The sequence below is a fragment of the Oncorhynchus kisutch genome, linkage group LG20, assembly GCF_002021735.2.
Source record: "Oncorhynchus kisutch isolate 150728-3 linkage group LG20, Okis_V2, whole genome shotgun sequence".
NCBI classification, from domain to species: Eukaryota; Metazoa; Chordata; class Actinopteri; order Salmoniformes; family Salmonidae; genus Oncorhynchus; species Oncorhynchus kisutch.
This window is the reverse complement of record NC_034193.2, coordinates 49558481-49570980: the sequence shown is the minus strand read 5'-3', so window position 1 is coordinate 49570980 and position 12500 is coordinate 49558481. Positions and strand designations below refer to the sequence as shown.

Here is a 12500-nt window from a genome sequence, read left to right as displayed (position 1 = left end):
AACTGTGAGAGGATCTTGGCTTTCACTTTAATTCACTCTTCACATTTGTGTGTGTGTGTGTGTGTGTGTGTGTGTGTGTGTGTGTGTGTGTGTGTGTGTGTGTGTGTGTGTGTGTGTGTGTGTGTGTGTGTGTGTGTGTGTGTGTGTGTGTGTGTGTGTGTGTGTGTGTGTGTGTGTGTGTGTTTTGTACTTTGTAAAGTGAGTTTTGTAAAGTGATGGACTTTGGTAATTCAATTTTGTAATTTAACTGACCTCTATTCTCTCTATCAAAACTAGATTTTCCTTGTGTTTGTGTGTGTACGTGTGTGTATGTGTGTGTGTATGTGTGTTTTCACACTGCCTGAGCCATAAGTGGATCTTGCCAGCCTGTGATGCACTTCCGTAATTCAATTTTGTAATTCAACTGACCTGTATTTTCTCAACCAAAACTATATTTTCCTTGTGGTTGTGTGTGTGTTTGTGGTTGTGTGTATGTGTGTGTTTCACAATGTCTGCAACAACAACTGGAGGATATTGCCCTGCCTCCCTTCAATTCAATTCACCTCAATTTAGTGTGCAAAATTGGTACCCTTCAACTCAATAATGTTACCGACTCCTATTTTCTCTACCAAACTACTACTTTGCCTGTTAGTATCCTCAACATCCTTAACTAGAACGTCTATCAGCTATGCTATTCATTCTCTGCAGGTCTGGAAGAGTATCCCTCATGCTAATTCATTATAATCTATTCTATTCTTATTGATTCTATTCAATTTGTTTTCTATTCTATTTCAGTCTAGTCTAAGTGTTTTCCTCACTGGCATATCACATCATATACATCACATTGATTGTCAGTGGTCTGATTCTAGGCCACAGACTGAAATCAAAAGCGTATTGACTGAGGAAATGCCACTATAACCCACTGGCTGCAGACTACTGCCTCCCGACTCTAAATTGTTCTGTGAGAAATCTGGGTAAGGTACTATGGGCATAGATAACATTGGATTTCAGTAATGGTTTTGGCTCAATTCTATTTCAACTCCATCAATTCAGGAAGTGAATGGAAATGCAATATTCTCATTGAAAATGAATCATACTTTTCATATCTTGAATTGGAATTTGAATGAATCTCCTGAAGCGACTGTATTCTGGTTCAAACTGTCACTGGAGAGTGGAGACCAACAGTAACACAGCTACAAATCCACAGTTCATTGAGTGTACGACCGTACGGACCACCTGAGAACCGGTCAAACAGGGATTAACCTCTGACCCATTTCAGGTTCATCCGATGACCTCCGACCTTTTCTCTACACTTCACTTCAAACCCTGGTCCAACACCTCAGCTTGTTTAAGTGTATGATCTTAACTCACACTTGACTTAGTGACAGCACAGTAGTACTACTGCTACCAGCCACCCCTGTCCTTCACTGCTGATCGGGCAACCCTGGAGTCAAACACAGTCAGCTTGTGGCTTGTGTGACCTAAATTCACACTTAGAGCACAAGTATTAGACTACTAGGCTACCATCCAGCCTCTCTCCTTTACCTTTGATCTGGCAACCCTAACTCAAGACCCTTCCTCACTTTAAACCTGTGGCAACTGTTGCTCAAGATCTGTAAACCATCACTGGTTCCCCAGTCAAACCCCTCACTCTGTAGCATGCATCCCTTTCTCATTCCCTCACTCTGTAGCATGCATCCCCTTTCTCATTCCCTCACCCTGTAGCATGCATCCCCTTTCTCATTCCCTCACCCTGTAGCATGCATCCCTTTCTCATTCCCTCACTCTGTAGCATGCATCCCCTTTCTCATTCCCTCACCCTGTAGCATGCATCCCCTTTCTCATTCCCTCACCCTATATCATGCATCCCTTTCTCATTCCCTCACTCTGTAGCATGCACCCCCTTTCTCATTCCCTCACCCTGTAGCATGCATCCCCTTTCTCATTCCTTCACCCTGTAGCATGCATCCCTTTCTCATTCCCTCACCCTGTAGCATGCATCCCCTTTCTCATTCCCTCACCCTGTAGCATGCATCCCTTTCTCATTCCCTCACCCTGTAGCATGCATCCCCTTTCTCATTCCCTCACCCTGTAGCATGCATCCCATTTTCATTCCCTCACCCTGTAGCATGCATCCCCTTTCTCATTCCCTCACCCTGTAGCATGCATCCCCTTTCTCATTCCCTCACCCTGTAGCATGCATCCCTTTCTCATTCCCTCACCCTGTAGCATGCATCCCCTTTCTCATTCCCTCACCCTGTAGCATGCATCCCTTTCTCATTCCCTCACCCTGTAGCATGCATCCCCTTTCTCATTCCCTCACCCTGTAGCATGCATCCCCTTTCTCATTCCCTCACCCTGTAGCATGCATCCCTTTCTCATTCCCTCACCCTGTAGCATGCATCCCCTTTCTCATTCCCTCACCCTGTAGCATGCATCCCTTTCTCATTCCCTCACCATGTAGCATGCATCCCTTTCTCATTCCCTCGCTCTACCTATTACCCCCCCCCCCCCCCTCCCTACCTCCCTCTCCATAGATCTTAATTGACAAACATAGAGGACGTGGGTAAGGGTGCCAGCTATCTCAAGCTGTCCCAGGGGAGTGCTCCGGGCCTGGGTCTAGCTGCATTCAACACCTGCATTACCTCCATACACAAAGACTGACACTAATAAGGCCCAGAAACAGGACCCTGGGGGCCTTTGTCTGTTTCGCACACGTGCACACACACACACACACACACACGCGCACGCACGCACACACCCACCCACGCACGCACACACACACCCACACACACACACACAGTAAAAAAACAGTTTTTTAAATCAAGACCAGATGTGGTCTGGTTGGTTGGACGTGGCTGCCCGCACCACTGCCTGATGGAAATTGACCTGTCATGTTTTATGGGGAGGTGTTTGACTCTGGCGCCAGTGAGGTTGTTGGGGTGTGGTGGAGGGGGAGAGGGATGGGGTGGAGGGTTTTATGGTTGAGTTGCCAGGTCAGCAGTGGTAGTACCACTGTAAGACGTAATGTGTGAGTAGAGGGCTTCAGCTACAAGATGAAGTGTTGTGCTGCTGAGGTAATGCTGGGGAGGGGGTGAGGTTGCCAGGTCAGCAGTGGAGGACAGAGGGAGGGTGACGTACTACTGTACTGTAGGTAAAGTGTTAGTAGAGGACATAAACCACAGCATTAGGTGTTTGACGCGGGTGCCCGTGGGGGGAGGCAGAGTTGCCAGGTCTTAGGTTGCCAGATCAGTAGTGGGTGACAGTCGGAGGGTGACGTAGCCTACTACTGTACGTATACCGTGAGTAAAGGCGCTTAAGATACAGAAAGGCAGCTACTAATTATACCTCTGTCCTGCCTATGCAGAGTTAGAGGGAGGTGGAGGAAGAGATTGGAATGAAAGGAGATAGAGACCGAGGTTATAGGTAGGAGGGATAGACTGTGCTGCCTCCCCAGTTTATGGTAGAAGTTAAAAGGAGGCAGAGGGAGAAATTCTAGGTGGTAGGAGGGAGAGACCTTGTACATACATGATATACAGACCTACCGGACTACATAGGAATCTACCGTCACAACTGTCGTCTGTTAGTAGGGTGGTAGTCTGTCATTTATCCCTCACTTATTTAGGATAGTTGTTGGAAGCAAGTCTATTAAGACCACTGTGGAAAGGTAGAGAGCAATGTTAGAGAGCAATGCCAGTAAAAACTGGGTAGAGAGAGAGTTTATAGATGGAAGGAAAAGGTTGTATTTTAAAGTTGTGCTGCAGACATGGTTTATCTGCCTGACAGACATTCAAAAAAGTCAAGCTCTGTCATGACCATCTATCTGTCCTCTGGCTGCCTGACTGACTGACTGACAGTCATTGTAGCTAAGCAACCGACAGAAAGTCCTTTGCGATGCCGAGTACTCAGATAAAGCCGTGCCAGCGTCGGTCTGCTGTCACTCACAACTCTTTAGACTAGAACGCCACAGAGGCTTCCCTGTGCCCATGACTGCCTCACAGTCTAGTGTCGCTTCGGAACTGTTACAAAGGTCAATAGGTCGAAGGTCAAGAGTAAAAGGTCAGATTCACCCGACTTATCACCTCAGAGTGCTCAGAGGGAAACCATACGAGGACATCGACTGACATTTCAGAGGGTTCTGCTTGACAGTGTGAAAACCAGAAAGAAAGATCGCTCTCAACCCCCCCCATGATAAACAAGTTCTCGCTGGCTCACTAAGACATGATGTTAGAGAACGTCCCCAGAAGTAGAAATAGGGTCATTATTTATATTAACATAACTACGCTATCAGGAAGCCGTTCGGGCATGAAGGTGAGTAGTCTACGTTTCATTAGTAAACAACAAATAAGCAGCCGGTGAGGCGTGTGTGTGTGTGTGTGTACTCTCTGCAAGGTTGCCATAACGATGAATATAGCTAAGGTCACCATGAACTATATATCTGATCTGGCCAATCCTATTTTATACAACATGCTTCTCTGTGCCAGACACTTCAGGGCTTGTATATACTGCTAACACATAGAGGTCATTGTTTGACTAAGTGGCTGGATAACTGCCGGGCACTCTAAATGACAGGGGCTGCTGAATGACTGCGAATGTTACGTGAACATTAGGTAAAAGTTGTAGCCTACAACCTCGAAACAATGTACCTCAGTTAATGGTCAGACTGACTGACCATTACGTTGTCCATTGACTAGATAATGAATGGTTGAACACAATCAATACAGGAGCCGGTGATAGAAATGGATGTGCGGAAAGATCTGCTAAAGGTAATGTGAACGTTACCTCAACGTTGCGCAACCCACAACATGACATGTTACCTCAGCAAATGTTGTCAATTGACGATGTGAACTTTCCTCCAGTTCTAAATGGGATGAGTTGGCAATATTTTTCAGAGATAAGATAAACAACAATAGGCTGGGTATCAGTCAAGCAAGACCAGGTGAGAAGTTTGATGATATGTGACCTAGCCAACCAGGCAAAGGCACTATGGATTTATTTTCCCTGGTTGACACAGACAGTGATATCACAACTTAACAACTTAAGTCTTCTACCTGCCTTCTCGATGCTGTCCCCACCACCTTTTTCAAAACTGTTTTTAATTGCATACCTGGAGAAGTGTAAGCTATTGTTAATGACTCCCTGTTCACAGGCACTCTCCCCACTGCAATAAAAAAAAGCTATTATGAAACCCCTTCTAAAGAAAAGTCATCTAGATTCTTCAGCTTTTAGCAATTTTCAGCCAATCTCCAACATTCCATTCTTAAACAAAATTCTGGAGAAATTGGTTTTGAAATAGCTAAATGATTTTTTTAAGTGCCAACTGTATTTTTGAAAAACCACACAGCACAGAGACAGCCTTAGTTAAAGTGGTAAATGATCTTACAGCCAACACAGATGCCAAACATCTCTCGGTCCTTGTACTCTTGGATTTAAGTGCTGCATTCGACACTGTTGACCATGATGTCCTTCTGGACAGACTGGAGAGGTTGGTTGGCCTCCCCAGTTGTAAATTGGTTCAGGACCTATTTAACCTGTCGAGAGTTTTTTGTCATCATACATATCACATGGTTTGATTTTGGGTCCGGTACTGATCAGGTTATATATGTTACCCCTTGGCAGAAAGCACAGCATTGATTTCACTGCTAGGCAGACGATACACAACTTTACATTTCTGTGTCACCAGAGAATTTTAGCTCCACGGATAGATTAGACTGTATTAGTGATTTAAATACCTAGATGGCTCACAACTTCCTCCAGCTAAATCAAGACATGACCGAGGTACTTATTGTTGGACTACTGTGTAGCTCTCCTGTCTGTGTCACACCCTGATCTGTTTCACCTGTCCTTGTGATTGTCTCCACCCCCTCCAGGTGTCACTTATTATCCCCAGTGTATTTATCCCTGTGTTTCCTGTCTCTCTGTGCCAGTTCGTCTTATATGTTTCCAAGTCAACCAGCGGTTTTGCCGTTCTCCTTTTTCTAGTCCTCCCAGTTTGGACCCTTACTTGTTTCTGGACTCTGTACCCGCCTGCCTGACCATCCTGTCTGCCTTGACCCCGAGCCTGTCTGCCACTCTGTACCTGCCTGCCTGACCATCCTGTCTGCCTTGACCCCGAGCCTGTCTTCCACTCTGTACCTGCCTGCCTGACCATCCTGTCTGCCTTGACCCCGAGCCTGTCTGCCACTCTGTACCTGCCTGCCTGACCATTCTGCCTGCCTTGACCCCGAGCCTGTCTGCCACTCTGTACCTGCCTGCCTGACCATCCTGTCTGCCTTGACCCCGAGCCTGTCTGCCACTCTGTACCTGCCTGCCTGACCATTCTGCCTGCCTTGACCCCGAGCCTGTCTGCCACTCTGTACCTGCCTGCCTGACCATTCTGCCTGCCTTGACCCCGAGCCTGTCTGCCACTCTGTACCTGCCTGCCTGACCATTCTGCGTGCCTTGACCCCGAGCCTGTCTGCCACTCTGTACCTGCCTGCCTGACCATTCTGCCTGCCTTGACCCCGAGTCTGTCTGCCACTCTGTACCTGCCTGCCTGACCATTCTGCCTGTCCTGGCCCCGAGCCTGTCTGCCACTCTGTACCTGCCTGCCTGACCATTCTGCCTGCCTTGACCCCGAGCCTGTCTGCCACTCTGTACCTGCCTGCCTGACCATTCTGCCTGCCTTGACCCCGAGCCTGTCTGCCACTCTGTACCTGCCTGCCTGACCATTCTGCCTGCCTTGACCACGAGCCTGTCTGCCACTCTGTACCTCCTGGACTCTGATCTAGTTTTGACCTTTTTGCCTGTCCACGACCATTCTCTTGCCTACCCCCTTTGGAATAATAAACATTGTAAGACTCCAACCATCTGCCTCCTGTGTCTGCATTTGGGTCTCACCTTGTGCCTTGATAGTCTGGTCTACGCAAGAAAGCCATTGGTCAACTGCAAAACATACAGAATGCTGCAGCACGGTTACGGACCAAGACCAGACAAAGAGCACACCGTATACTGGTTTTAAGGTCTCTGCTTGTCCTGGAGAAATCATTCTCTTGGTTTGTAAATCAATCTACGATTGTGCACCCCAATACATGCCAGACATGATTTTAAGTTATGTACCCAGTAGGTTTCTCAGGTCCTCTGGCACTGGCCTTTTAACTATCCCAAAGCCTGGGACCAAGAGGCATGGAGAGACCACCTTTAGTTATTATGCCCCCAGCCTCTGGAACAAGCTGCCAGAGAACCTGAGAGGGGCCGAAACAGTGGACATATTTAAAAGAGATCTTAAAACACACTTTTTTTAAATCCTCCTATGTTGGCTATGTAGTAAATATTTCTGATTTTATGTTCATTGTTTTTATTCATTTTTTCCCCCTGTGAACCACATTGTGTTTCCATGTCTGAAATGTGCTGTAGAAATAAAGCTGATTTGGGGACACCGTCTACTGAAAGAGTGTAAATATTATATGACTGTTATAAGAAAATTGCATAAATGTTAAAACTCCAACCCAAAAAACGGTGTCAGTTACCTCAGCGAACTGTAGCCTGGTGAAGCTACTGTATATAAGGTGTGTTTACTTCTAAAAGATGTCTGTCACGCCCAGATCTGTTTCACCTGTCTTTGTGCTTGTCTCCGCCCCCACTCCAGGTGTCGCCCATCTTCCCCATTATCTCCTGTGTATTTATACCTGTGTCCTGTTTGTCTGTTGCCAGTTCGTCTTGTCTTACCATCGTGCTTTCCCGTCTTCCTGTTTCTCAACTTCTGTTTCCTAGTTTTTCCCGGCTCTGACCATATTCTGCCTGCCATCCTGTACCTGCCTGACTCTGGCCTGATTACGAACCTCTGCCTGCCCTGACCCCGAGGCTGCCTGCTGTCCTGTACCTGCCTGACTCTGACCTGATTACGAACCTCTGCCTGTCCTGACCCCGAGGCTGCCTGCTGTCCTGTACCTGCCTGACTCTGACCTGATTACGAACCTCTGCCTGTCCTGACCCCGAGGCTGCCTGCTGTCCTGTACCTGCCTGACTCTGACCTGATTACGAACCTCTGCCTGTCCTGACCCCGAGGCTGCCTGCTGTCCTGTACCTGCCTGACTCTGACCTGATTACGAACCTCTGCCTGTCCTGACCCCGAGGCTGCCTGCTGTCCTGTACCTGCCTGACTCTGACCTGATTACGAACCTCTGCCTGTCCTGACCCCGAGGCTGCCTGCTGTCCTGTACCTGCCTGACTCTGACCTGATTACGAACCTCTGCCTGTCCTGACCCCGAGGCTGCCTGCTGTCCTGTACCTGCCTGACTCTGGCCTGATTACGAACCTCTGCCTGTCCTGACCCCGAGGCTGCCTGCTGTCCTGTACCTGCCTGACTCTGACCTGATTACGAACCTCTGCCTGTCCTGACCCAGAGGCTGCCTGCTGTCCTGTACCTGCCTGACTCTGACCTGATTATGAACGTCTGCCTGTCCTGACCCCGAGGTTGCCTGCTGTCCTGTACCTGCCTGACTCTGACCTGATTACGAACCTCTGCCTGTCCTGACCCCGAGGCTGCCTGCTGTCCTGTACCTGCCTGACTCTGATCACAAACCTCTGCCTGTCCTGACCCTGAGGCTGCCTGCTGTCCTGTACCTGCCTGACTCTGACCTGATTACGAACCTCTGCCTGTCCTGACCCAGAGGCTGCCTGCTGTCCTGTACCTGCCTGACTCTGACCTGATTACGAACTTCTGCCTGCCCTGACCCCGAGGCTGCCTGCTGTCCTGTACCTGCCTGACTCTGGCCTGATTACGAACCTCTGCCTGCCCTGACCCCGAGGCTGCCTGCTGTCCTGTACCTGCCTGACTCTGACCTGATCACGAACCTCTGCCTGTCCTGACCCCGAGGCTGCCTGCTGTCCTGTTCCTGCCTGACTCTGACCTGATCACGAACCTCTGCCTGTCCTGACCCAGAGGCTGCCTGCTGTCCTGTACCTGCCTGACTCTGATCACAAACCTCTGCCTGTCCTGACCCCGAGGCTTCCTGCTGTCCTGTACCTGCCTGACTCTGACCTGATCACGAACCTCTGCCTGTCCTGACCCCGAGGCTGCCTGCTGTCCTGTTCCTGCCTGACTCTGACCTTGATCACGAACCTCTGCCTGTCCTGACCCCGAGGCTGCCTGCTGTCCTGTTCCTGCCTGACTCTGACCTGATCACGAACCTCTGCCTGTCCTGACCCCGAGGCTGCCTGCTGTCCTGTTCCTGCCTGACTCTGACCTTGATCACGAACCTCTGCCTGTCCTGACCCCGAGGCTGCCTGCTGTCCTGTTCCTGCCTGACTCTGACCTGATCACGAACCTCTGCCTGTCCTGACCCCGAGGCTGCCTGCTGTCCTGTTCCTGCCTGACTCTGACTCTGATCACGAACCTCTGCCTGTCCTGACCCTGCCCTTTGCATGCCCCGCGTTTCTAATAAATAATCTGAGAACTGTACTATTTGCCTCCTGTTTCTGCATCTGGGTCATACCCTGAGTCGTGATATCACCGCGTTACTGTTCTGGGAATGTTATGTGAACATTACCTAAACGTTATACAACCAAATAAAGAAGGATCGTTACCTCAGCGAACTGCAGCCTGGTGAAGGTGCTGGGAGGGGAAGCCACCTTGTAGGTCTTCCTGGGCATCACCCAGGTCTCCAGGGTCTCCAGCTTGCTGGTTGCCAGGTTAGTGGCGTGGTGCTGGACCAGGTAGCCTTGGAACTGGTCCGACTGGAAGTAGAGATGCACTGACACCGGGTGGCCCATGGGGAAATACCTGGCAAACCAAGAGGAAACACACTTTTTAACCAACCTTTCTCAATAGACCTTTATCAGTATCCTGAGTACAGGTCTGTTTGGGCTATGATGTCAACTGTCACTCATTTTGACCGAGACAGCAATGCAGTTGACAACAACACAAACAAATCTGGGACCAGGCTACTTTATCAGGGTTTTACCTGGCAACACCAGTGGTAACCCAACAGGCAGACCCATTGAGATTCCCATTAGTGAACTTGATATGGTACCAGTGCTGTTTAAAAGGCCAATGGTGTAAGATGAGAGTATCTAGATTCATCTATTGAACAACTACTGGAGACTGCTTACACATGCTAATGTTTGTAGATGCTAAAGTTCACTAGCGGGGCCATGCTAATGTCTCAGACGCTAAAGTAAAGGTTAGGGGATGTGCTGTGCTTTCTGTGATTGTGTGAAGGGAAGAGGCATTAACTCAATGACCTATAAAACATCTGTTGCTGTGGAGACAATTATTAAGGCTAGGAATGGACAGACTGACTGAGACCAGACTGCAGTTGTAGCCTGCCCCGGACCAGACCAATAAAGTCATTGGGTATATTGGCAGTAATATATTAAGTTAGTCACAGCCCGATGCCTCTGACGATAACCATGACACACCAATTCGTAACACACATATTGTCTAATACAGCAGTTCCCAACCTTTGCTATTCCGGGGACGACCAAATCAATAACTACAACAACAACAACATTTTTAATTTTTTATTACAAATAGTAAATAATGTGCGGAGCAGGTAGTCCTCGGACTACAGGTTGAAAACTGCTGGTCTAAAACAAAGTCAGCAGAGGTCAGAACACACACACACACCCTCCACACACATACACTAACAAAGTTGAACTGGTCTGGGACACCATTAAGAAGTAAGCTTGATGTTACAATCAGCTTGCCAGTCCAGGCTAGTCCTGACAGCTATATTGTTCTGGGGGCTGTGTGTGTGGAGTGAGTGTTTTTTCTGATTCTGTACATGTGGCGGAAGTCTGGCACTGAGAGCAGAGCAGAGACTACTGGGAAAATAAACAGGGTGTGTTTGTGTTTCTCTCTCTCTGTCTCTCTGTCTCTCTGTCTCTCTCTCTCGTATGTGTATGTGCCCACCAGCCTTCTCATCAGTATTCCAGTAGTAGAACCAGGAGTCAGTCTGCCTGACAGCGCTGTGTGTGTGTGCCCGTCCCAGCCCGACAGCACTAGCTACCCTGACAAGCAGAACAGCAAATATTTACACCAGCTCACGGAGAGCACTCCACACCCTTCTCTCTCTATCCCTCTCTCCTCCTCCCTCCCTCCCTCGTTCCCACTATATAGGGAATAGGGTGCCGTTTGGAACACAGACAGAGATTGACAGAGATGTGTACAATGGCCCCTAGCAGTAATAATAATGGTTTCCCCACTCTCTGAGACTGAGTCAGTTACTCAGTTATTTATTACAGACCTATAGGGTGGGACTGAAGTACTCACAATTTGAAATATACATTGACTCTTGGGGATGCCTGAGGTTGACGTCTTTGACAGTTGTGTGTCTGTGTGTGTGTGTGTGTGTGTGTGTGTGTGTGTGTGTGTGTGTGTGTGTGTGTGTGTGCTAGAGAGAGAGTGAGAAAGAGAGAGAGAAAGAGAGGTAGAGAGAGAGAGGCAAAAGGAGCTAGAGAAAGAGAGAGAGATAGAGAGGTAGAGGTAGAGAGAAAGGAAGAAAGAGAGAGGCAGAAAGAGAAAGGGGGCAGAGGGAGAAAGAGAGTGAGAGGTTGAGAGAGCGAGAAAGAGAGTAGGTGAAAGAGAGAGCATAGAGTGAATGGGGAGAGATGGGGGAGAGAGAGAGGTAGAGACAGGGGGATTGAGAGATAGCTAGAGAGAGAGAAGGAGAGATAGCAAGTGAGAGAGAGAGAGAGAAGGGAGTGAGAGAGAGAAGAGAGTGAGAGGTTGAGAGAGCGAGAAAGAGAATAGGTGAAAGAGAGAGAATAGAGTGAATGGGGAGAGATGGGGGGAGAGAGAGAGGTAGAGACAGGGAGAGTGAGAGAGAGAGAGAGAGCGAGAGAGAGAGAGAGAGTGCAGATACATAGAGCCTCCATTCAGCCCTTCCCCACTGGAGTCACAGCAGGCTGTGAAAAGACAGAAATCCCCCTCTCCTCTCATCCGTCTCTCCATCCCCCCATGGCAGCCCCACCCTGCTGTCTCATACAAACACTGTAAGCTCTACAAACATAGCCTCTCATGGCCCCAAACATTGCCCAGTGTGTGCGTGTGTGTGCATGCGAGCGTGTGTGACAGTTGGGTGTGGATATGTTAGTGTGAAAGACTGAAAATGGCTTGTTTCCTCGCAGCAAATGCTTTTCTCACATGCTCATGATCCCACAATTTGAGTTTTGCAGACTGACACGTATACTCACAGATGCCCTCACACACAGAACCTCGTTTCCCTTCCTTCCCAATTTACAGGCAGAGACGAGAGTAGAAACAGCTGTAGTTAAACGATAGACATAGGGTGTGTGTGTGTGCAGCTAGGTGGAAACATGCTTCCTCTCATCTTGACTCTGTACCCAGAGACCCCTGCAGCTACCCACAATGCAGAACTACCTGCCTGCCTGCTATCCAGCCTGCTTATGTGGAACTATACTGGATCTAAAACAGACTGATAATACAAGCTGCCAGCAGCAGAAACATGGGCGTATAGTACATCTGACGTTGGTTGGAACACTGACAATTCCACCAGAATGGTGTCGCATCCCTCCAA

General features: G+C 48.7%; 1 protein-coding gene across 1 annotated transcript in view; it reads right to left on the bottom strand.

Moving 5' to 3' along the window:
* LOC116355514 (xylosyltransferase 1-like) overlaps window positions 1–12500 on the bottom strand; it is a 122326-nt gene that overhangs the window by 9282 nt on the left and 100544 nt on the right. The window contains exon 9 of the mRNA XM_031799824.1: window positions 9547–9742. Within this exon, the coding sequence (XP_031655684.1) occupies window positions 9547–9742 (196 nt within the window). The remainder of the gene's footprint in view (window positions 1–9546; window positions 9743–12500) is intronic.